At 48.8% G+C, this 25,397-nt stretch overlaps 2 protein-coding genes across 5 annotated transcripts in view; one reads left to right on the forward strand and one right to left on the reverse strand.

Moving 5' to 3' along the window:
* The window catches only part of LOC308619852 (uncharacterized protein), an 811,674-nt gene that overhangs the window by 732,953 nt on the left and 53,324 nt on the right, over positions 1 to 25,397 (reverse strand). The window contains exon 3 of one of the 4 annotated variants that reach the window (XR_014016247.1): positions 7,266 to 7,411. The exons of 2 other annotated variants lie outside the window; for them this stretch is intronic. Coding sequence is in view for 1 of the 2 variants with exons in the window: in XM_081239078.1 (XP_081095204.1) it covers positions 21,384 to 21,433 (50 nt within the window). In the remaining variant the exon portion in view is untranslated. Of the gene's footprint in view, positions 1 to 7,265; positions 7,412 to 21,370; positions 21,434 to 25,397 lie in introns of those variants that run through there. One more of the 4 variants, XM_081239078.1, reaches the window with a different exon arrangement.
* Positions 15,231 to 21,124, forward strand: LOC308619846 (NUT family member 2G-like). Its single transcript, XM_081239067.1, has 6 exons — positions 15,231 to 16,241; positions 17,201 to 17,329; positions 18,370 to 18,542; positions 18,992 to 19,287; positions 19,690 to 19,806; positions 20,327 to 21,124. The coding sequence occupies exons 1-6, from the start codon at positions 15,556 to 15,558 to the stop codon at positions 21,116 to 21,118; spliced, it is 2,193 nt and encodes a 730-aa protein (XP_081095193.1). The 5' UTR covers positions 15,231 to 15,555; the 3' UTR covers positions 21,119 to 21,124.

Here is a 25,397-nt window from a genome sequence, read left to right on the forward strand (position 1 = left end):
ATTCTTAGAAATGCACAACCTGCCAAGACTGAATCAGGAAGAAATAGAAAATATGAACAGACCAATCACAAGCACTGAAATTGAAACTGTGATTAAAAATCTTCCAACAAACAAAAACCCAGGACCAGATGGCTTCACAGGTGAATTCTATCAAACATTTAGAGAAGAGCTAACACCTATCCTTCTCAAACTCTTCCAAAATATAGCAGAAGGAGGAACACTCCCAAACTCATTCTACAAGGCCACCATCACCCTGACACCAAAACCAGACAAGGATGTCACAAAGAAAGAAAACTACAGGCCAATAACACTGATGAACATAGATGCAAAAATCCTCAACAAAATACTAGCAAACAGAATCCAACAGCACATTAAAAGTATCATACACCATGATCAAGTGGGGTTTATTCCAGGAATGCAAGCATTCTTCAATATACGCAAATCAATCAACGTGATATACCATATTAACAAATGGAAGGAGAAAAACCATATGATCATCTCAATAGATGCAGAGAAAGCTTTTAACAAAATTCAACAACCATTTATGATAAAAACCCTGCAGAAAGTAGGCATAGAGGGAACTTTCCTTAACATAATAAAGGCCATATATGACAAACCCACAGCCAACATCGTCCTCAATGGTGAAAAACTGAAAGCATTTCCAATAAGATCAGGAACAAAACAAGGTTGCCCACTCTCACCAATCTAATTCAACATAGTTTTGAAAGTTTTAGTCACAGTAATCAGAGAAGAAAAGGAAATAAAAGGAATCCAAATCGGAAAAGAAGAAGTAAAGCTGTTACTGTTTGCAGATGACATGATACTATACATAGAGAATCCTAAAGATGCTACCAGAAAACTACTAGAGCTAATCAATGAATTTGGTAAAGTAGCAGGATACAAAATTAATGCACAGAAATCTCTGGCATTCCTATACACTAATGATGAAAAATCTGAAAGTGAAATCAAGAAAACACTCCCATTTACCACTGCAACAAAAAGAATAAAATTTCTAGGAATAAACCTACCTAAGGAGACAAAAGACCTGTATGCAGAAAATTATAAGACACTGATGAAAGAAATTAAAGATGATACAAATAGATGGAGAGATATACCATGTTCTTGGATGGCAAGAATCAACATTGTGAAAATGACTCTACTACCCAAAGCAATCTACAGATTCAATGCAATCCCTATCAAACTACCACTGGCATTTTTCACAGAACTAGAGCAACAAATATCACAATTTGTATGGAAACACAAAAGACCCCGAATAGCCAAGGCGATCTTGAGAACGTAAAACGGAGCTGGAGGAATCAGGCTCCCTGACTTCAGACTATACTACAAAGCTACAGTAATCAAGAGAGTATGGTACTGGCAGAAAAACAGAAAGATAGATCAATGGAACAGGATAGAAAGCCCAGAGATAAACCCACACACATATGGTCACCTTATCTTTGATAAAGGAGGCAGGAATGTACAGTGGAGAAAGGACAGCCTCTTCAATAAGTGGTGCTGGGAAAACTGGACAGGGACATGTAAAAGTATGAGATTCGATCCCTCCCTAACACCATACATAATAGTAAGCTCAAAATGGATTAAAGATCTAAATGTAAGGCCAGAAACTATCAAACTCTTAGAGGAAAACATAGGCAGAACACTCCATGACATAAATCACAGCAAGATCCTTTTTGACCCACCTCCTAGAGAAATGGAAATCAAAACAAAAATAAACAAATGGGACCTAATGAAACTTCAAAGCTTTTGCACAGCAAAGGAAACCATAAACAAGACCAAAAGACAACCCACAGAATGGGAGAAAATATTTGCAAATGAAGCAACGGACAAAGTATTAATCTCCAAAATTTATAAGCAGCTCATGCAGCTCAATAACAAAAAAACAAACAACCCAATCCAAAAATGGGCAGAAGACCTAAATAGACATTTCTCCACAGAAGATATACAGACTGCCAACAAACACATGAAAGAATGCTCAACATCATTAATCATTAGAGAAATGCAACTCAAAACTACAATGAGATATCATCTCACACCAGTCAGAATGGCCATCAGTAAGAAATCTAGAAACAATAAATGCTGGAGAGGGTGTGGAGAAAAGGGAACACTCTTGCACTGCTGGTGGGAATGTGAATTGGTACAGCCACTATGGAGAACAATATGGAGTTTCCTTAAAAAACTACAAATAGAACTACCATATGACCCAGCAATCCCATTACTGGGTATATACCCTTAGAAAACCATAATTCAAAAAGAGTGATGTACCAAAATGTTCATTGCAGCTCTATTTACAATAGCCCGGAGATGGAAACAAGCTAAGTGTCTATCATCAGATGAATGGAAAAAGAAGATGTGGCATATATATACAATGGAATATTACTCAGCCATAAAAAGAAATGAAATTGAGTTATTTGTAGTGAGGTGGATGGACCTAGAGTCTGTCATACAGAGTGAAGTAAGTCAGAAAGAGAAAGACAAATACCGTATGCTAACACATATATATAGAATTTAAGAAAAAAAATGTGATGAAGAACCTAGAGGTAAGACAGGAATAAAGACACAGACCTGGGGCTTCCCATGTGGCGCAGTGGTTGAGAGTCTGCCTGCCGATGCAGGGGACACGGGTTCATGCCCCGATCCGGGAAGATCCCACATGCCACAGAGCGGCTGGGCCCGTGAGCCGTGGCCGCTGAGCCTGCGTGTCCGGAGCCTGTGCTCCGCAACGGGAGAGGCCACAACAGTGAGAGGCCCGCGTACCGCAAAAAAAAAAAAAAAAAAAAAAAAAGTTTACGGATCAACCTGAACCTGATCATTTGGGTAACCCTAAGGCAGGCAGCTCTTGCAGTGCTTGTTTTAGCCTTATAAAAACCTGCTTGTGTTTATCTTCCCAAGCAAAGGATTCAGGAACTAAATCTTTAATAAGTTCACAGAGTGGAAGAGGTAACAGAAAAATTTGGAACCTAGAGCTTGCAATAACCAGCTAAACCTAGAAATCCACAATGCTAGCACTTAGTTGTGAGTCTAGGAAGTTCCTGTATCAGCCTAATTCTCTCTGGAGATAGCTGAATTCCTTCTTCAGTGCTTAGATTACGTCCTAGGTAATGAACAGCGTCTACGGATAATTGTAATTTTTCCTTTGTTCTTTCTCAGCTAACTGTTGCAGCAAATAAATGGAATCTTTTATGAATGCCTTATGGAATCTTTACAGTAGCTGAGTACCGCAGGAGGTTATCTCCATATGGTAAAAAGGCTGATTTCTCAGGGAACTAGAGGGTACTTAAATCTTGGTGAAGTACTTGGGAGGAAAAAAGAAGGAGTCCCAGTGAACCCTTGAGGCATAAAAGTGCAGGTATATTGTTGATTGTTCCAAGTAAAGCCATGTAGATACTGGCTGTTGGGTCTCCGGGATGCTGAAGAAAGGTGAACAAAGGTCTCCAACTGTAAACCATTTCAAGTCAGTTCAAGCTTGTGACACAAGGGTGGCTAGGTTTGGAACAACAGGAAAACAGGGAAAAACTATTTTTATTAACAGCTCCCAAGTCCTGGACAAATCGCCATCCTGCCAGGTTTCCAACCAGGCAAGACTGGCATGCTGCAGGGACAAGTACACGAATGATTACCTCCTGGGCAATTAGGTCTTCTACAATAGCTATGGGACCTTGTATGACCGCAGGCTTTAATAGCTCTTGAGGAAACCTAGGGAGAGGTTTAGCTACATCTATCTGAATCTTTATAGGTTTGCATTTTTTTATTCTTCTCATGTTAACACTGTCAGAAGTAGCCCCCAAATTTGCAGGCATCTCCATCCAATTAGGGAACTTTTGTTGAACTTCCGCTTTTAGGTCCAGGACAGATTGTAAGGAACATAACTGATCAGGTTCACGTTGATCAGGAAATTTTAAGGTGAGATCTCCACTGGAGGCAAAATGTACTGGCCCTTTGAAGTTAGAAAAGAGATCTCTACTGAATAGATTAACTGGGGCTATACTGCATAGCAGAAAGGAATCTTGGTTGAGATAAAAATTCTCTCTGAACTGTATTAGGTACTCCCACTATGGAAACATCCTCTTTACTCAGAGGCACCTGTTGTTCTTTGAGGGTGGGATTTAGAGTAGAAAGCACAGCTCTGGTTAGGGCTAGGGGTAGGGTGTTAAAGGGTTAGGTAATTATGTTTACAGTTAGGGTTAGAGTTTAATGTAGATTTCAAAGTAAAATATGAGAGTGGGGTTTCAAGTAGAAAGCATAGCTCCAGTATCAACTAAAATTTGGCCATTTTTCATTATATTTTCCTCTGGGCTGTTTAAGGTCATTGCTGCTAATAGTTTACCAGAGAACCTCTGGAGTTCTGCCAACTAGGGGAGAGGGTCATGGGGGGCCCTCCCTTTGAGACAGATATCAGAGCATTTGTGAAGAGTTTGCATAGGACCTTTGAGGACACCTCTTTTTCCAGTGTCCTCACTGATTACAAATGAAACATCAACTTTGGGTCATCAAATTGATCATGGACCCCTAGGAGGTTGTAATGGGGGAGGCCCAGGTGTCATTTTGTGTCCCTTGCCTTAGAGCTGTTGTAACTGTAAGGCTATGAGCTTGGTGGATTTCTGTTTGTGGTCTTGCTCCAAGGTCCTTTCAAAATGCTCAGCTATAGTCACGAGTTCAGTCAGGCCTATAGCCTCCCACCCTCTTTTCTGCCCTTTTATCAATCCACTGATCTCAGAAGATAATCCATTTACAAAGAGGGCAGTTAAAGCAGGCTGAGTGGCCTTTTTATTCCTTGGAACACCAACTGCTGTAAAAAGAGAGCCTCCAAACTGGCTGTAAAGTCTTCCACAGATTCACCCCTCTTTTGTTTGTATGAGTGAATAATAGAGCAATCATTAGGCCAATTAATAATAGACCAAGTGTGAGCAGGGAAGATTTTAGGAATAGCTTATAAAAGGCTAGTTGTTATTCTGCAAGCCTTTTTAGGTTGAGGATCTTGAATACCATCCTAGGGATTATGTCATTTTGCTTCCCACATCCATTCTGGGGCTTCCCCCAGTCCTACCAACATGTGTACAAGTGGATAAAGATCTAGCAGTTTGGGGACATACGCCCTGACAGTGACTCTAAGTTCTTTAAAAAATGTTGGGGGTTCCTCCAAGGTTTAGAGAATTCTTTGACTACAGCTCTCAGTTCAGTCTTTGACCAAGGGGTAAAGGACACCTGAGGGGGCTCACCTGCAACCTCAGGTAGTTTTACTTTAAATGGCAATTGTTAAATATTCTTTTTGGAATAGAGAAGTATTTCAGACAGGAAATGAGTAAAACAAGAGTCCTCGGGTGACAACGGAAAGGGGGGGACAGTAGGAGGTACGTCTGCAGTCACATCCGTCCTGCGGTCTTTTGTCTCAGGTACCTTTTGTCTCTTTAATTTTTCATTAGCTTTTTGTTCTAAGTCTCTAAACGAAGCTCTTTTGGAATCTTGAAACCGTCTGTAAACTTTTACATACCAAGTAAAGCAGGCATCTCATTCTCCCTGTGCAATCTGTGAACCCTTGCTCTCTAGTGTTTTCCTCAAATGTACAATCTTGTCTCACTGGAACATGCCCCACAATGACCACTGTAATTCTAGATCAATATTAGTATAATTTTTCCATCTTTCTAAATATCTACAACCTCCAGGACCATAGTTCTTAAATATAAAATAAGCAGGTGTGCCAGAAGCTGGCATTCTCAACTCTTGGGCGATAAAGGATCTCATTTCCTTAGCTAGCCTTTGTCAACCCAAAACAACACACAAAAAACCTGCGCCTTAATATATCAGCAGTAACAAAGAGATGTTACTATGTCCTGGACAAAAGAAGACCTGTTATGCACCACCACCGATTCCCAGGGATCCTTGGACTGAGGAAAAAGATCCAAACGGCAAATCCCAAGGAAGGGGAACTGCAAACTGATTCCAAACAAAATGGAGAACTATAGCCACCACCAACAGCTCCAAGCATGGAAACTGGGGGCTGATTCCAAACAGATGGGCAAGTGCAGACTACACTGTCAGCAGTGCCCAGTGTGGAATCCAAGGAACAAAATTAGGGGCTATGGTTTACCACTCAAAAAATATACTGGCAATAACCAAGAGATGTTACTGTGTCCTGGGAATTTCCATCTGAAAGGCTAGGGGTTTGGCCTCAAGGAGAATCCTCTACCAGCCAAACTGACCTGCCCTGTAAAGGAAAGCCAGTTAGATTGGGAGCACAAACGCAAAGAGAATGGAGCTCAAACCAAGAGGAGCTTACCAACAACCTTCAGGAATGGCAAGAAAGACAGTGAACTCAAAGGAGTTGTGGGCACCACACCTGTTCCTCCTTGTCCCAAATGTTATCACAAATTTGCTTCAGATCCCATCACTGCCACCAATATATTTACCTTTTTCTTTTTAAAAAGATAAGCATTTAATCATAAAATCATCTTGTTAGCAGTAGCAATCATAAGAGTGGATTTTAGAAAAGTGCACATACATATTTTTATACAGAACATTTCTGGACGGATACATATTAAACTGTTAGTGGCCACCTCTGCATGCCCCCAATGTATTAAAAAACAAAATTTAACGGAGTAAATTGGAAGATTTACTTTGAATTTTGAATAAATTGGCCTTATTAAACGATTCATGAATCAGGCAGCATCTCATCTGATAGAAAGGGAGATACTCCAACGGGTTACACAACATGGAAGGCTTTCTTTTTTTTTGGCCATGCCACATGGCATGTGGAAATCTTAGTTCCCTGACCAGGGATCGAACCCATGCCCCGTGCATTGGAAGCGCGGAGTCTTGGCTGCTGGACCACCAGGGAAGTCCCAGAAGACTTGTATAGTAAGGACGGTGGGACAAGGAAAGAAAGTCATCATCAAGGGAAAAAATGAAAGTTCACTGGAGGAAAGTAAAACTTCAGGTGACAACGGCGTCTCATTGGCTAAACTGCGGAATTTTCTATTAGCTATTTCTATTTTCTATTTCTTGTTGCTGGCCAGGAAGGAAGTCTTCCCTCCTCCAGCTGGGGTAGTAAAGTGGTTGCACTTCCTCTTTGGGGTCAGTAAATGACCTCTTCCTGTTGGGGTAATTGATGATGAGTGGCACGGCATGAGAGCTCCCTCTACGGGCCTTCCAGACTCCAATTCTAGTGCAGCTTTCCTTTTGTTAACATTCACAGCATGTTTTATTGGCAGGAGGAGTCACAATGAGGGAGAAAAGGCCACAGGACTCACCATAAAGAAGGCTCAGAAATGCTTGGGTGGGTCCAAGGCAGGCACAAGGTGGCTGTGGGGTCAGCTGGTGGCTACAACGATCACATGGTTCCCTCTGATGGGTTTGCAGCTCGATGTGGAAGAGTGAATAAAAGGGTCAGTTCATGCTATCAGAGAAACATGAAACTGAGATAAGCTTCCCACTGCTAGAAGCATCTTGAGCCTTCAGAAAAGAACAGAGAACATGTCTAAAGGGTTTGGGAACATCAGAGCCACATCTCCTCAGAGTGGGACTCCCCAGGCTCTCCAGGTCTCAGTCCCCAACTCTCCCTCAGTGACAAAGCCTCCCTACCTCTGTCCTTGTCAGCTCAGTGATCCCTAGAGGTCCTGCCTATCCGTGAGGACTTAGGTTTCCATGAGACAGGTTGGTTGAGACCTAGTGATACAGTTGACCAGCCTGATATGCAACAGTTCCCACCACCCTGGGGCAGTTGGGCTCAGGGACACATGGCTCTGGACCCCATGTGGAGGGTGTCCTTGCACGTCCGCTGTGCCACAGAAGAGCCAGGAACGCCTGTAGCTGTCCAACTGATTCTCAGGGGGTTTTCCTGGGAGAGCCCTTGGTCATCTGACCTCCTATCCAGGAAGCCCCATGACTTTCTGATTGCTGCCTGTCATGCCAACAACACACCTGTGAAGGTTCTGCTCTGCATGGCCATCTGTCCGCCAGGCGCCCCCTTCTAGGGACCCAGATGCTAGGACCACACAAATGCTGAAGGAGTGTCCACCTGCCTAAGGTACAGACACCCCTGTATCCATCTGCATGATTTCTACTGGGAATCAACAACATTTGTGGGGATTCTCTGGCCCTAAAGAACAGACCAACCTGATAGGAGCAATGCAATGATTCACAATTACCAGGGTCAATGCACATATACAAGGGCCCATAGCCCCAGATGCCCCACTCACAATTCACATGAGGGTCCCATACGTACCCACCGATGCCCAAATATTCTTGCTTCATACATACACAATCCAAACACGCACATCAGTGGTACGCTGCTAAGTGCTTGATAAAAAGCTCTCCGAGAAAGGCGGGAAAGACTTCCCTTATGGTATCTACATGGTATAAATATTCCCAGCAGGACCAATTTCAAGCTACCCATCTGACATCACTAAACACACAGCTGGGAAGAGATATGCACCATTGACTCTCCCAAGACAGTATGAACCAGTTCCAGCACATCCCATAACTTTTCCTGTGAATATGTGCACAGAATCCACTTACACCCCAAGGAGAACTCTCAACTCCCACCACAGATATGTAACCAAAAGGACACCACATACACATTTGTGTTTGTACATAGATATATATATCTCCTGAACACACACCCTCACCCTGAATAAATACACAAACAGACCACCTCTTACTACCTAAATTTTTACAGATGAAACCTTACTCACCCTGAATATTCACATTCCACTCTCACAACTATATATACACACACAACATGGGCCTGAAAACAAACATGTGCAACCAATATGCCATCCAGATGTACACACTGAGTACCTAAGCACACAGGGTCACCAAGTACACAACTGTCTCATGTGCAACCCAACAAAAGACCCATGTGCAATCCCACAGCCCTAAAATACATAGACTGCAGGACTCCTGCACACACACAGAACCCACACAGCCTACTGGTTTCCAAACACACAAACTAAACTCTCACGTCCCACAGAATACATACCCCAGAAGCCCCAGGAACTCAAAAACACACACAGACACAAATAATCTATACTGATCAAAGACAGCTGACCCTTGAACAGCTTGGGGGTTAGGGCGCCAACCCTCCATGCAGTGGCTCTGCATCCATGGATCCTGTAGTAGTCCTGTAGTAGTTACTGAAAAAGAAATCCACTATAAGTGGACCCGTGTGGTTCAAACCCATGTTGTTCAAGGGTCAACTGTCCATATAAGTCCACCTCACTAATACTGAGAACACACATACAAGCAACACCACTAAATTCTTCAGGCATTACATTTTGAAATAGACACACAGAGGACTCGAAGCCTCCTGCTACACTCACAAATCACAAATACACACATCCACAAACTACTCATGAGTATACACCCCAAATGCTCAGACACACTCAAAACAGAAAAACACCGACAACCTCTGCAGTCTTACTAAGATACATACACAATTCTCACACACCTATGGACACACACATGCAAATATTCCTAACCCCTGAACATATGGATCCCCTCCCAAACACTATACATTATGCTACCTCTCCAGAATACAAGCTCCCCACCACTACTCCAACATACAAACTGTATATGTGTGTGTGTGTATATATATATGTTTCTACCCTCACCCTGAATATATAGACAGACCACCTCTTACTCCTACCAAACACATGTATAAACACCCTAGCGTTCTCCAAAGAAATACACTTTGAATACTCCTAACAACTCCATACCTTATGAACAAACTCTGATAATGCATGCACCTGATGATGGACACGCACACGGATTAGAATACACAAGTAAGATACATGGAAATATCTCCAGCAAACCATTTATGAAACAACTTCCATATATCAAATTATCCCTAGCTATCAGGAGCCAGCTCACACATATGCAAGTACTAACAAATACCCGTATCACATATTTCTAATACATACAAATGCAATTGTCCATCTTCCCTGTAGAAACATAGAACCCCACCTCTCTATCAGATATACATATACTCACTTCCCAAAATACATAAGCCTAAGAGGCTCCTACTGAAAATTACAAATGCACAGCCTCAGCAAATATTCCTCCAAGTGGCCATGCCCCTTGAATACACACACAAACTCATTTAACACACAACTCTCCACAAGTCCCAAATAGAACCACGATTACCCAGTACACTACAAATAGACAATAATGTCACCCTATACGCCCTTTGTTCCAAATACACATACAGTACCACACTACTGGCGTATACATAACCCCATATTCCCAACCTCTCACACAGAATGAACTCTGCCATCTTGCAGAATACAGGATCATACAAACACAACATACCTACACATTCAACATCCACCAGCCCCATAAAATAGTCACAGACTTGCCCTCTACACATCCAAATATACATACACAGCTCCTGAAAATGCACACCCACAAACACCCCATAACCATACAACATGCCCTGAATACACAAATGATCAGCCTACATTCCCCAAATATACAAAATTAACAGACTGGACACCCAAAGTAATATACACCACTACTTTTCCTGACATGGCCCTTACGCATATGCAGATAATCCTTCCAAATCCACCATTACACACACACAAATCCCCAAATTCAGGGGTGAAAAAAACACATGTAAACATATTCCCCAAACACCAAATTACAAACACCTAACCACCAACTCCTTGAGTATGCCTGCGTCACATCTCAACACCCTCCAAATACAACGCTCACTCTTACACACTCTCACAAAAACACAGGCATGACCTCCCTTCAAACACAAATATCCACGGACAAAACCAACCCATACATTTGACTACCTATCAGATTCCCACCAACCAATTAAGTATGTACAGACCCCATCTATGCTTGCAAATCAATCATGATTTGACACCAGACTACAAATACATGTTTATTACCACATTCAGCAAAGTTGCTCGCATCACCGACAAAAGAATGCAGTTTGAACATAAGTGTTGACTGATGTTTTTATGATAAGAAGGAAGACACTAGTGAAACGACGAGTGTGTTCCTTCCATTTTCACTCATTTTCCAATCACCTGAGCTACACCTTCGGAACCAGATGAGGGTTTTCAACTCGCAAGAACTTCCCTCTAGCTTTTGTACTCTTCACAACGCGCAGACTAGAACGGCACCTGTTTAATAGCTCGCACACACTATTTAGCCCCCACTGTAGGCCCCGCAATCACTGAACCCTTCATGCAGCCGGCTCCCCAGTGGTGCCGATAATCCTGGGGTAAACATCTCAAGGGAATCGAGCTCTATGGGGGCGTGAATCCACATTGTGGGGAGTCTCCTTACATGGACAAGGGCACAAATAACCCACAGGGTGAACAACAGTGCAGAGCGGTGACACCTGAGGGGTGAAAAGTGCCCGTACCCCTTACCTCAGGATTCCTAGAATTGACTCTACAGGCCGCCATGGCAGGCCCCTCCCCCGCCGGACAGCCATTGGGGCCCCACCCTCCGCGCTCCCGCATGCGCTCCTGTCTTCCGGAGCAAACTGCCCCAGCAGACGCCGGGAGCTGTTGGAGGACGGCGGTCCGCCGTGCCCGAGAGACCCGCCCCAGTGGGCGTGCACAGGCGTGCGCGGGCGTGCAGGCGCGGGGTGCGCGGGCCTAGGAGGTCTCTGCAGGAGAGGACAGAAATGGAGGGTCGGGCAAGCTGCGGAACTTCTCTGGGGACGCTCCTCGCTGGGAACCTTCGTGACGGTCTCTTCTTAAAACCAGCTCTTGTGAAATGTGCACTCGTGAGTTTTATATTGCACTCGTGAAACCCATGCACTTAGCTACAAAGAGTTCTGGAGAGCTCCGCTGTAAGCACAGTAGCCTCAAATTGGGGCAAGTACTTTCATGCCCTTTGGACTGCCGTTCCTTGGTTCTTGTTAATGCCTTTCAAAAAACAGTAGGTCCTTTTTCCTAGCACACCTGAAGTTTCCGTTAAAGAACTATGCTAGCAAAGAATTTCAGACCTGGGAAACACTCTTAAGATACTGTCTCCTGACTCCGTTCCTAGAGTTTTTCCAACGCATTTACTCTACTAGAATATTTTTTCTCCGTGTTCACAGGTGTTTCCTTTGTACGGTTTTGGGGTTTTTTTAAAAATAATTTTGAGAAAGAGTTGACAATCTGGGCCAATTTCAACAGGTAGTATGGGAACAATTTTATTTTCCCTCCCTCCTTTTTTATAATATCTTGCAGAATTTCAGTTGACAATAAAACAACAACAACAAAAATAGTAGCGGGATCAACTTACTGACCTGACTTTGTAATACTTCCCAAAGAAACTTCAATCATCAGATCCGCTTTCTGGTCAAATGCAAGATTAGAGCATTTCTCACTCAACAGGATGCCTCTGAAGACCCCTCACATGTAACAGCACTAAGCGCCTCCAAGTGCAGACTTGAAAACTCCACAAGACACAAACATGGTATCTCTTCGTTTCTTTAATGTTTCGTGATTGAGTGGAAGATGAACTGTCTTCTGAGGCTTGTGATCCATGTCCAGAGATGTTTTTTCTCAGTAGTCAATGCCCGCCCCCACCTTCTGTGCAGGAATAGTCAGAGATCATGATCCAAAGGACTTTTAGATACTCCCTTCTGTGACTGGTCTTCCCAAGTTACATTTGGGCTAATTTGATTATCTCTGTCTGTGGGGTGTAGGATTTTGAAGTATTACAAAAGTGATTGCAGTATTGGGACTGGCTAATTTTTGCACAGTGCAATTTTTGTATCAGTGGCCTTGAGAAGAGTCCTTCAAATACTGTATCAGAATTATGAGTGAGAATCTTGTAAATAATTGGTTGAATGACTGAACAAAGGGAGGAAGCAACAAGGAAGCCTGCCTTTCTCGAATGCCTGGGTACAATATTTTGCCTCACCATTCCTCTAGTATGAAGTTATTGGTTGCAAATCATACAAGTTTTCCTTCATTATAAAAGCTCCAGGGCTTCCCTGGTGGCGCAGTGGTTGAGAGTCCGCCTGCTGATGCAGGGGACACGGGTTCGTGCCCCGGTCTGGGAAGATCCCCCATGCCGCGGAGCAGCTGGGACCGTGAGCCATGGCCGCTGAGCCTGCGCGCCCGGAGCCTGTGCTCCGCAACGGGAGAGGCCACAACAGTGAGAGGCCCGCGTACCGCAAAAAAAAAAAAAAAAAAAAAACAACCTAGGTTGATGGATAAAGACGTGAAAGGAAGGGACTGTCATGCTCAACCTCGGTGCCGTGAATCAAAACAACAGTTTATAAACTGCCTAAAGAGGCACACGCCAATTGTGTTGCCACTGTGGGAGGTGGAAGGAACTTCCGGTTCTTGCCTACCTGCCAGAGCCCTCGTGGAATGTCCCCCCAGCGCACGCCACCCCACCCCGACCCACGTGCCCTCTGCCCCTCCCCCACCGCAGAACGGTTCAGCCCGCATTTTCCGGTTTACTTTCAAACGTGTCCCTCGTTGACTTGGATCCCGAGCGTTTGCTGAAGCAGGTCGCTCTCTGGCTCCTGGTCTTGACTTTTCTCATTGAGGCTACCAGGCAGCAGTAGTCCGTGCCCAAGCCTGCAGGATGGCTTCAATAGGAGGTAAGCCTATAGGCTGGGGGTGTGTTCTCAGAGACCCTGCCATCCTCACATCCTTCAGGTTCACACGTTACACTTAACTGTGGGCACCTAGTTGGACTGAAGTAGAGGGAGAAGAGAGCACTGGACGCACAAGGACATTTCACCTGGGGAGACTGGGGAGCCTGAAGAAACCTGAGACTGCCCTGGGGAGGAGGGGTCGTTGGAGGTGGATCCAGAGGAATTGCCCTGGCTATGGAGAAAGGATGGCAGCAGACAGTCTGATTCTTTCTAGAAGGGAGACAAGCCACTTTGAAACGTGTGTGTAAGGATGTGTGTGATGTCCTGGTGGTGACACAGGGAGGGTCATGAGGAAAGCCTAGAGCTGTATTGTGTTCCTGAGGCACCTGAAGCTTGCCTCCACCGTATCTTTCAAAGGGGTTTGAACAGGAGCATACTGTATCTCAGGGGGCCGTGGGGAGAGATGGTCTTGGTGAGAAAACTATTCAATGGAGCTGTGTGTGGCCACACCTGCAGTGAAGTGTCCTCTCCGAGAGCTAGGCAGGGGGTTACTCTAACTGCCGCAGCCCACACCTCGTCCACTCCTCCCAGCCCAGAGCTCACTTGTCAGTTCAGGTAACTGTTGCCTTGGATTCAACAGGGGATGGGCAACCATTACGAGTAACTTCAGCCAAGAGAGGGCTCAGGTTCCTGAGTTGCTCTGAATTGTTCTTCCTTTTGTGGAATGGCAGTACTTCAGACCTACTTCATCTTGTCCAGTATCTCATGGTGGACCCTCAGGCTGCCTTGAGAGGAAGAGTTTGTTCCTATTTCAGGTCACTCCTTCATGGACAGGGAACAGATGTGGAGTGGGGTTGGTTCGGGTGGAATGTCTATGAAGCCTGCTTCCTCTTTTAAAGGGGGAAGGAGTGTAGCCCAGGATCAGGAAGATGATCTTCTGTGTTACTATTAAACGTCCTATGACATCTGTTCTGGTGAGTTAGGTGCACCGTGGTGTGTACCTTGTTCTCCTGAACAGGGCTGTGTTTCAGACAACTTGATCGCCATGGCATCTGGCTTATGCCTGCATCTCAGATTGTCTCTCCGTTATTGGGAGCTGGAAGGGGAAGGACCACAGGCAGTCTATACTCCCACGACCAATGTAACATGACAATTCCCTGGCCCTTGTTTAATCCTCTGCAGCCATCACTGGCTGTGAAATGACAGAATCTAAGGGACACGCGCCTACTTCTCAGACCACCCCAAGCCCCTAGGAACAGAACTCCTGACTGATGACAGTGACTCTGGGCACTGGGGAAGGGGTGGCAGGACCTGGCCCATGTTACGTATCTGCTGTGGGTTGTTCGGAGATGCAGGTGCTTTCTGGGCCAGTGTCATGGGTTTGTATCAGGATTCCATTAGAGATATTTTCCAGCATTTTGTTTTGTTTTGTGAGGCTAGGAAAGAAAGAGGGGATTTATACTGAGCATCAGGAAAAGGAGGACTGAGGAGGAGGTGGGGCCCTAATATTTTACACAGTGCCTGTCCACAAAGGGCCTTTGGGGGCCTAGAACTTACCTTGCAGAAGGCCCCACCTGCTAGTACGCCGGCTGAGGGGCATTTCTCACAGAGCAGATGTCCACACAGCTCCAGGTCTTGGGAGACAGCCTGTGAGGCTTAGGTGCCAGGGTGTGCCTTAGGGAGGCTCTCCAAGTGAGTGCTTGCTGAGGCAATTTCTTCTCGGCAGGCAGGGGTCAGGGAGCTTGGTGGATGGGCGTGGGGTCACCAGTGGAATAATTCTCAACTGGAGGTCAGGGCATGAAAATCACTTGAAGACATTTGCACGCTGCAGTTTCCCTTGTCCAAGAGTCTCTCATCTGTGGAGATTTACACTCTGATGCCGCAGAAAGCCTCAGTCCCACTTGCCCATTCTCCTCCTCCATTCACTCCTTTCCTTTGCCTCAACAGCATCTGCAGTGCTGGGAACGGATGTCACCATGAACCCCGGTGCCTCCTTGTCTACTTTCATGGCAGTGTCCTTTCCTCCACCCATTCCTGGCGCCCAGCACTGGCCACCCTGGGAGCAGCACCTGCCACCTCTCATCACCCCCGCATTCCCTCCTGGCAGCAGCCTGTGGCTGCCAGCTTTCCCCAGGATGCCTTTGGTGGCTAATGGTGGCTGTGGCCCCAGTGCCCCTGGGGCTTGCAACTTCACTGTACAAGTCAGGTCACAAGGGAGGCCAGTGCAGGCCCCCCCGGCTCAGACCTTTATCGTTCCTCAGGGTCCCCTCAACTGGAGCGCTCCAGGGGCCCTCAGCGGGAGTGCTGCATGTCCTGCACCCATATTCTTAGCAACCCCTGCGATGGAGACCATTGTGACTGCTCCAGCTGTTGGAGTTACTCAGGCTGGCAAGGGAGGCTGGACCCCAGGCTTTCCTCCTCAAGCTCCACCACCAGCTGCCCAGATGGCCCCTAACATTCGCCCAGTGAACTCTGGGCCATGGCCACGTGGCACTTCCAGGGAGGGCAGCCTGGACACCAACCAGCCCTATGCCTCGCAGGAGGACTGCTCTAACCACCAGAGCGTGTACAGTAACTTCCGACGGTGGCAGCGCCTCAAGCCACTGGCCCGGAGACACCTTCCCCAGAGTCCTGATGCAGAAGCTCTTTCCTGCTTTCTCATGTGACTGAACGCTCAGGGGGTCATGAGCTTATCGGAGCTCTTAGATAAAGAGGAACTGGGGATGGACTCGCAGGTTAGGTTTCTAGGGATACTGGAAGCAAAGTGTGAAGGCGATGTCCACGCCACGAAAAGGCACACTGTCAGTCATACGGGCGAGCCTGCCAGTCCATGACATCATGACTGAAATGTGCCTTATCTCAACTGACCCCACCCCTCTGTGAGTCTAGCCAGCTTGCTCTTCCATGATTCTCCTGGTAATATGGCCTGAAGACTTGCAGTCAGAGAGGGTCGTGGTGTAAGTTGAGGAGCCAAGGAGTGGATGCCACACTCTCCTGTGCTGACGTCTCCTTTCATACAGCACTTGAGTGTACGTGGCCGGGGGAGGTCACTTCGGAGAAGGGGGAGGAGCGCGGGGCCCAGGAGAGCGCTTCATGCACGCCTCGACTTTGTTGATGTGGAGAATTCCACTAGGAACAGGGTGATGGGAGAGCTCTCCTAAGGGCATGGGCTCTCTCCCACTAGAGTTGTGAGCCTGGCAGGCATTTCCATCCTAAACCTGCGGTCCCTCGTAAAAAGGGGACAATCACACTTCACCTTCAGAGGACCGTGCAGAAGACTCCTTGGGCTAATCTATGAAGTGTGAGCAGATTGCCTGGCACATGCCACGCCTCAGTGATGATGGTGATTTTTATTATGAAAAGGCAGCCTTGAAGAGGAAAAGAGCTCCCCAAGGCACAGTGTCCCAGCTCTAGCCTGGGAGTGGATGGTCATCCTCGAGTGAGTGTGAGGCGGTGACAGCCATAGCCGGGAAGGCTTGTCTCTGCTCTCCCAGACACCTGCCTCTCACTCTCCTGTTGCTCAGTCATGCTGTGTTGAGTGATGTGTGGTCCACATTGGTGGGTGGGGTCAGGCAGGTGGGGGCTGGGCTGGGCACAGAGACTGACCCCGAGTGCTTACAGCCCAGCGCTTCGATCCCTGGCCCGCCTGAAGCCCACCATGACACTGGAGGAGGGACTGTGCAGGGCCGTGCAGGAATGGCAGCACATTAGCAACTCTGACCGGATGATCTACTACGAGATGGCGCAAAAGTGAGTCAGCGTCCTGGGCCCAGGGGCTGCGTGGAGGGTGAGGCGAGTGGGTGAGGGCAGGGTCTGGCCGTGGGGGGGCTCATCAGAGAGGACAAAGGAGAAGGGCTGTCGCTCGGAACGGGGGGCCCGCAGCCCAGAGGCCCTACAGTCCTCCAGAAACCCCTCCCTCACCTTGAGAGTTTGGGTCTTCTGTCCTTCCTCCACCACGAGCTCTGCCCTCCCCTGAGTTTGACCTACCCTTGCCCTCACATGAAGGTCTCAGGACGGGGCAGGGTGAAGCTGTGAGTCCAGTAGGGGTCCAACTCCGGCCATATGGGCTGGGCTGGGGAAAGAGCTCCACCCGCCAGCCTGCTGCTTCCTTAGTGGTGGCTGGCTGGCGGCCACTGACATAGATTTGGGACCCCCTCTCCTCACGAAAAGTGGCCTGAGTGGGTACCCTGGCATCCCTCATGAGGCTGGGGAAGCCAGCTGTCATCAGCCCAAGGGTCTCTGGCCCTTCCAGTGTTTGCTCCACGGTAATCCCCTTGGTTTAAGAAACAAAACCAAACAAACAAGCACCTCTCAGAGGAAAGGAAGGCCTGTCCTCTAAGCTCAGCATCCACATCGTCCAGCCTCTCCTGAGCCCTGTCTCCAGGTCTACGTTCCAGAACTCTCAGTCCCAACCCAGGGTCCTGGATTTGGGCAAGGACCCCTGTGGGGAACACATGCCTGTTCCAGCCTCTGGCTGTCAGCCCTTCATGTGGCTCTGGATGGGGGGCATGGGGAGGGTGCCCCCTGGGTCAGCCATGTGTCCCGTTGACCTGGTTCAATGCAGCGACCTGGCTCTATGCTGTTGAATGCTCTCCAGTGCTGGTGAGGCAGGAAGGGTCCCAGATCTTGTATCAGTTCCAGGAGCAGCTCTCTGCTGTGGACAGCACCTCACAGGGCCTTGACAGCCCCAAGGCACATCCTCTCCCAATCCCTCATTCTTGGCTGCCTTTGTTGGGCTCCAGAACCCAGGCCATTTTCTCAGGATGGCCTGTGCCTCCGTCACACCCCAGGTTCATGCAATTTGAGGCAGAGGAGGAGATGCAGATCCAGCAGTTGCGGTGGATGCAGTGCGCGCAGGGCTTGCCTCCTCCAGCCCCACCGAAGCTGGATCCTCGGGGGCCCCCAGCCCCGAAAGTGGGCCTTCAGCCGGCCACCCAGGTTCCCACTGGAGTTGAACGCACAGGTAACAGGGGCCCAGGGTTGGCCACTCTTCCCATGTGGATCATTTTCCTTCAAGACAGGGGCATTGGTCTTTCAAGCAAAACAGCCACCGAGGCGGGGGGTGGGGGGTGGGGTCTCAGATGCCCTTTGTTACTACGGGGTATTGACTTGGTCAATCTTGTAACTTCTCTCACGCCTCCCTGTCAAAGGACTGCACACAAAGTCTGCCTAAGAAGTGGGCTTGATGGGGACACCCCTAGAAAATTGGAGGTTCCCCACTTCCTTATATGTGACTCTCTTAGATGCCCCCTTACCTCCCCCCTCCAACTGTGCATGAAGCTTCAGGTGGTCCTGACCCCCCCACACCCACATCAATGTCCCCCAACAGTGCCCTCACCAGCGTGCGCTCGGTGGTCAGGAGGTAGACCGGGAGCCCCTCACCTTCCTTCCCTTCCTCCTGCTCTGCCGCAGCCTGTGCTCCCAGGATGTCCGGCCCCAGGGCCCAGCCCTCCCGCCCGAAGCCACACGGGTCCCAGCGACCCCCGGAGCCCAAGGCACCCGAGGACATTCCACCTGAGGCTGTGAGGGAGTATATGGACATCATGGAGGCGCTGGTGGGGCCCGTCCACTCAGCCACAGGCGACTCAGATGCAGAATGGGGAGAGGACGGAAATGAGCTGCAGCAGGAAGAGGACGGCACCTACTCGGACCCCGATCTCTTAAGCTATATCGACAAGCTGTGTTCCCAGGAGGACTTTGTCACCAAAGTAGGCTAGGCCTGGAGACTGGGGTCTGCAAGATGCCAGGGCATGGAACTCTCAGCACCCAAGATCTGGGTTCTGCTCAGGCCGTTGGGACTTAAGCTCAGCTCCTTGTTCCTGAGCCTGGTGTTAGGGGAGGTTTACGCAGATGTTTGTGTGTATATGTTTGTGTCTATCTGTGTGTATGCCTTTGTGTCTGTGTTTGTGCCTCTGTATATGTGCTCTTTTGTGTGTGACTGTGTATGTGCATGTTTGCGTGTGTGTGTGTGTGTGCGTGTGCGCGCTGACCATCCCCACCTTGTGGAGGAGAGTGGGGTGGGTCTCTGCTTTTCACTTTCCCTCCTGGCCTTCTTGTCTCACAGGCCACTCCTGGCCGAGGATGCTCACAGCCTCTTCTTTCTGTTCTAGGTAGAGGCAGTCATTCACCCTGGATTCCTGGCAGATTTGCTTTCCCCAGACCCACAGCTGGATCTCTTGGCCCTAGAGAAGGAGCTGGAGCAGGAGGAAGGGCTCACCCCCGAAGAAGTGAGACAGGGGAGGGAGAGGGACACTCAGGGAGCCAGGGGACCCCACGGGAGGGGGACCCCAGGTGATCCAGGGGACAGGGGAACCCAGATGACCCAGGGGAGCCAGAGGAGGGAGGGATCCCCGGTAGAACAGGGGACACAAGGGACACTCAGGAAGACCAGGGCACAGAGGGACCCCAGTGAACAGGGGAGAGGTAGGGCCCCAGAACAGGAGGACCACATAGCGCTGTCCATCCCTCCCCTGCCTGGGACACCTGGCATGGGGAAGGGCCCGTTCTGGGGTGGGTGCAGTGCAGGGTGAAAGGAAGGAGAGGATAGGGAGCCGGGAGGGGAGGGAAGGTCACAAAGCTGGGAATCAGTTGCAGGAGAATGGCCGGACTGCCACAGTGTCTGTATTTGGATTCGAGTCCTGGGGTCGTCCGTCCCCTCCTCCCCACCAGGGCCATTGTCCCACTGCCCAGTGCTCCTCCTCTCACACGTGTGTGTGGAGCCGTCACTGTCCTCCTCCCTCCTACCAGCTGGTGCAGAAACGACTCCTGGCCTTGAAAGAGGACGACGGTGTGCGGGCAGCCCTGAGTCACAGTGCACCCGGAATGGCCTCAAGTCCTTCTGAGTCCGACGCCGGCCAAGGTGCCCAGAGGCACGACCAAGACCCCCATCTAGGGGTCAGTGATGAAGCCTGCCCACCAGAGATTGATTCTCAGGCTCTTCATAGGCTCATGCAAACAGACACTGCCCTGTGCAGGCCCAAAGTCTTTGTTCCCTCTGGAGGACGTCAGGAGTTCTCTATATTCCGGCCCGTACGGCTCTCCCCTCCCCAGGCTCAAAGGCGCACCGGCCCTCTACTGAGATCCAGGGATGCGTCTGTTCTCAGAAAGGCCTCTCCTCTTCGGGAGGCCCGAGTGCCCAGGGACGGGTCCAGTGAGAACGAGGAGGTGCTCCAAAGCGTCTTCATCATAGACTCTCAGCATATACTGGTGCCTTTCGGGATGTCCCTCAGTCCTGCGCATGTCTCAGCCCTGGCTTCCTCTGGAGGTTGGGGGGCCCAGAGTGTTCCCCAGTCCCCCTCCTCTCAGAGAAGAGGCCTCAGCCCAGCTCCACCAGCCGCTCCCAAGTCGAGGAAGCGGGCTCTGTGTGGACACCCAGCCGCTGCTGAGAAGCTGCCCATCCCCGGGGCTGGCCTCGGCGTCTCTGGGAGGCCAGCCTTGGCTCTGGGGCTGGCTCGCCCCTCACAGCTGAGAAAGAGAAAGCGTGACCCGTTTGACACAAAGAAGCGTGGGAAGAGGAGGAAGAAGCACTGCAGCCAGTAGGGAACAGCTGGGCCGGCCCTCCAGGGCGAGGCCCCAGGGCAGCCCCCTGGGGAGCCTAGGGGCTCCTCCTCCTCCTCCCAGTGCTGATCCTGGATGATGTGGGGGGAAGGGAGCGGGGCAGGACCACCAGGGTGGGGAGGGGGAGCGGGATTGTGGGGGGTTAGGGAGGTGGGGGAGGTGGGTGTGGCCAGGTGTGGGTGGGAGCAGGACCTTTGGAGTGATGTATGTAAATTGTGAACAAAGATCGTTTTCGTGGGAAATGCTCTCAGGCCACTGTCATCTTGTTGGTGTTGAGCTGCTCCACAGAGAGCGATCCTGAGAGGAAGGAAGGATGAGGGAGGTCACAGGAGCTCTGGGTCTACAGGTGGCCACACCTTTCCTCCACATAGACAAGGACTCCTCAGGCTGCCCCTGGGAACGCACAGCTCTCACTTTCCCCAGGGACCCCCTCATCAGCCCCTTCTCTAACGCCTGCTAGGCTAGGGCCCTTCTGGGGCATCTGTACCGTCTTCTGCATCCCTGAACCTTCTGGGGAGGCAGAGCTGCTCTTGTGCCTTTCAGCCCTCTGGACACTCACCAGTTTCTAGGATGGAGCCTGGAGACGGCCCTTGTCATTATGGAGCTTCTCTCTGCTTTCCTCATGTGGCCAGACGACGGCGCTGGGATGACCCTCCGCTCATCCAGGGTTTCCTGTGTGGGTGGCCTGACCAGAGACGAAAAGTCTTGGCCATGGGGACGGGACTGTCTGCCTCATCGTAGCGGGAGCATCCTCTAGTTCCACTGGGATTATTGCAATGTGGAGAGTGGTGGAGGCAGCTACCTCTTCATCCCAATGAGGAGGCAACAAGGGGAATGGGTGTGGGGAGATTCATGGGGCACCCGTTAAAGGTGTGTATAAGGGAAAGGACAGTCGGGCCCCTTTGTGGAACTTGTGGGATGTCTGTGCAGCAGCATCTCGTTCAACTGAGGGAGGAGGACCCATGTGGCTGTGGCCGTGGGGACTGGCGTCCGGGGCCTCCGGGTCTGCAGAGACACCCCAGAGCTACTGTCCCTTCCCTTTGCACCCATGGCTGGACGTGTGTGTGTACTGGTATCAACACTGGTTTGTATCCCCATAGGAAACAGGTCCTCCTAACAAACTATGACCACGTTTCACAAGAACAGCTTGCTCACAGGGGCGGCAGGGGGTGGGAGAGGTGTCTGTGGCCCCAGATCTGAGTGGGAGCTGGGATCCATGCTGAGGAGTGTGGAGGCCTCAGTCACCGTCCTGTGGGTGTCGGCAGAGGCTTCGAATCATCAGAGCAGGGGAAATGACCCCCTCGTTAGAGTGAGATGAGCAAACAATGAGGGGCAGGGAGTAGACCCCCGCTGTCTCCCAGAAGTGCCTCCCCTCCCAGTCCGCTTAGCCTCTGTCACAGCCTGTGCTGGCCCACCTCTGAAGCCCCTTCCTCCTAAAGCACTGAGATGCTCTGATCTTTTATGGACCTGCCCTGGGCCTCACCCCCCCTTCCCTGCTGGCCAAAGGCTCTTCTCCTGCTTCTGACTTCTGATTCCTTCCCCAGGACCCAGGCAGGTGTTAGGACAACAGAGATTCCCTGAACATGACCCCTACACCACCAGCATGCAAAACTGGGGCCGCAGGCTTCCACAGGTGGCATGACTCTCTGCTGGACCCTGCAAAGAGCTTGGAGAAGAAAGGGGCTCATGTCTCTCCACCTCCACAGAATCTGTAGGTCAGCCTCACAGGTCCCCCTCTGTCCAGGTGGGCAGCACATATGTGCTCCCAGCCCTCCTTGACCCTTTGTGAAAGAAAGTTTTTGCAGCTTAGTAGTCTGATATTAGGCAAGGTGTCTCAGGGCTTGTTCCTTTTGAAGCCCTACAGGAGAATCTGTTTCCTCTCCCTTTCTGTCTTCTAGAGGCTGCCTGCATTCCTTGGAATTAGTCCCTTCTTCCATCTTCAAAGTGCATCACTTTAATCTCTGCTTCCCTCATCACATGGTCTCTCCAACTCTGACTCTTCCTGTGTCCCTCCTATACAGCTCTTTGTGTTTATATATAGCCCACCCAGAAAATTTAGGATAATCTCTTCATCTCAAGATTTTTTACTTAGTCACAGCTGCAAAGTCCATTTTTCCATACAAGGTAACGTGCACATATTGTCATAGGAGGGGTTAAACACGGACGTGTTGGGGGAACCAGAATTTACCCTACTAGAAGGAATCCACAAGAATACCTACCATCAGCATCCACATGAATAACAGACTATGACCAAGTGGTGTTTATTCCAGGGATGCAAGCCTTGTTCAATGGTAAACACTCACCAGTGTAATCTACCAGATTGAGTCTAAAGAGGAAACACCTACTGTTACACCAGTTAACACAGACCAGGCACTGAACGAGATTCAACGCCCCTTCATATTAAAAGTGCTCAGGAAACTAGGAATAGAAGGGCACTACCTCAACCGAATAAAGAGCCTCTACAGAAAACCTACTTCTAACATCACATGAAATGGTGAAAGAATGAATGCTTTTCCCTGAGTTCAAAACAAGGTTAGAAGGTCCACTCTTATCTTAGTTTTCAACTTAGTACTTTAGATTCTAGTTAGTGTAGTACAGCAAGAAAAGGAAAAAAGAGGCATACATATTAGAAAAGAAGAAATATAACTGTCATTCTTTACAGATGACATAACTGTCTACATAGAAAATTCCAAGGAAGGTATAAGTAGACTCATAATAAATTATAATAGCTTGCTTTAGCAGGATCTCAGAATATAAAATCAATACATAAACATTAATACACAACATTGATCATATTTCCATATACTAGTAACAAACTGAACAACTGAAAACCAAAATTTAAAACATATTAAATAGGTTCCAGTTCAAGATGGCAACATAGGAAGATCCCGAACCCACCTCCTCCCACAAACACACCAAAGCTACAGCTACATATGGAAAAATTTCCTCTGAAGAAAACTAAAAGATGGTGGAGCAACCCCTTCACATCAGGAAAACCAGGGGGAAACCACATCAAAACAGGTAGGAAAGGCTGAGACACAATTTTGCCATAAACCCCATCCTTGGTGTGGAGACACACAATTAGGAAGGAACTCAAAACCTGGAGCTTCTTCCTGAGAGGTGAAGGGTATGGACCCCACATTGGGCACTCCAAATTTTAAGGCTGGCACCTGAGAGATACACCCTCAAAACATCTGACTTTGAAGACCAACAAGGCACATCCCATGAGACCCACAGGGCTGTGGTGAACTGAGGAACAGCTCTTAAAGGGCCTGTGCACAGACTCACCTGTCCCAGGGCCAAGTGTAGAAGCAGCCCTTTGAAAAGCACTCTGACTTTTGGTGAAAGAGACTCACTTCCCAATTTTAAAGCATTAATCTGAGGAACAGGGGCCTGCTGGAATACTCCCCAGGGACAGAGGCTGGCGGGTGCCATCTTCCTGCTCTCTCTCTGCCTTGATAAAACTGAAAGGTGCCATCTTTTTCCCCCTTTTTCCTTTCCTGCAGGTGACAGCTTTGTGCTCCAGCCAGCTGGCTCCTTCTTCCCTGCTCTTCCTCTGTCTTGCTATATATATATATATTTTTTTCTTCTTTTCTTTTTTTTTTCTTTTCCCTCTTTCCCTTTATTCAAATGGTGTCATCTTTGCACTCTTCCCACCGCCTCACTCAGCCAGTAAGCATCATCTTCACACTTTCCTTCTGATGTGCTCCAGAGAGCCAGAATCTCCAAGACAGGAGATCCCATTTTTGTGGCCTCCACTCAGGGGATGCTCCTTGATCACCTGGCTCTGGAGGCCAGGAGGGATTTCTTTTCTGGGTCCCATGGGACTGTAACAATTGGAGAGACAGTTCTTGGCAGGATACCACCCCCAGGATGTACCACTACACATCAGACTGAGACACAGCCCCAGCCTTTACATGAAAAAGGCCTATTTGCTAGTAGGGACAAGACTTAAGAGCAGGCTTCAGGTTCAGCACACATCTAGAGGCTACGGATGTGCTCTCGGGGAAGGTAGGCTGGGGGTGCCATCTCTCCACCCTCACTCTGCCTTACTACAGTCCACTGGTATCTCCCAGAATGGAGCTTGTACACTTATCTGAAGCACTGTTTTCTTGTGACTGCTCCCCAGGGAACACCTTCAGATTGCTTGCTTCTGGGGCGCAGCAGGGCTTCCACTTGCAATCTCACAAGACTAAATACATTTGCATTCTTTAAAAGCTGTTACCAAGTTTTCTGGCTTCCTATCAACCTGAATCTCGGT

The sequence above is a fragment of the Mesoplodon bidens genome (genome assembly GCF_964165515.1).
Source record: "Mesoplodon bidens genome assembly, chromosome: 7".
Lineage (NCBI taxonomy): Eukaryota > Metazoa > Chordata > Mammalia > Artiodactyla > Ziphiidae > Mesoplodon > Mesoplodon bidens.

Coding starts and splice junctions, on each gene's coding strand:
- LOC308619846 (XM_081239067.1), top strand. CDS start 15,556: ATGAACCCCGGTGCCTCCTTGTCTACTTTCATGGCAGTGTCCTTTCCT. Junction 16,242..17,200: donor GCTCTTTCCTGCTTTCTCAT/GTGACTGAACGC, acceptor GAGTGCTTACAG/CCCAGCGCTTCGATCCCTGG. Junction 18,543..18,991: donor CACTGGAGTTGAACGCACAG/GTAACAGGGGCC, acceptor GCTCTGCCGCAG/CCTGTGCTCCCAGGATGTCC.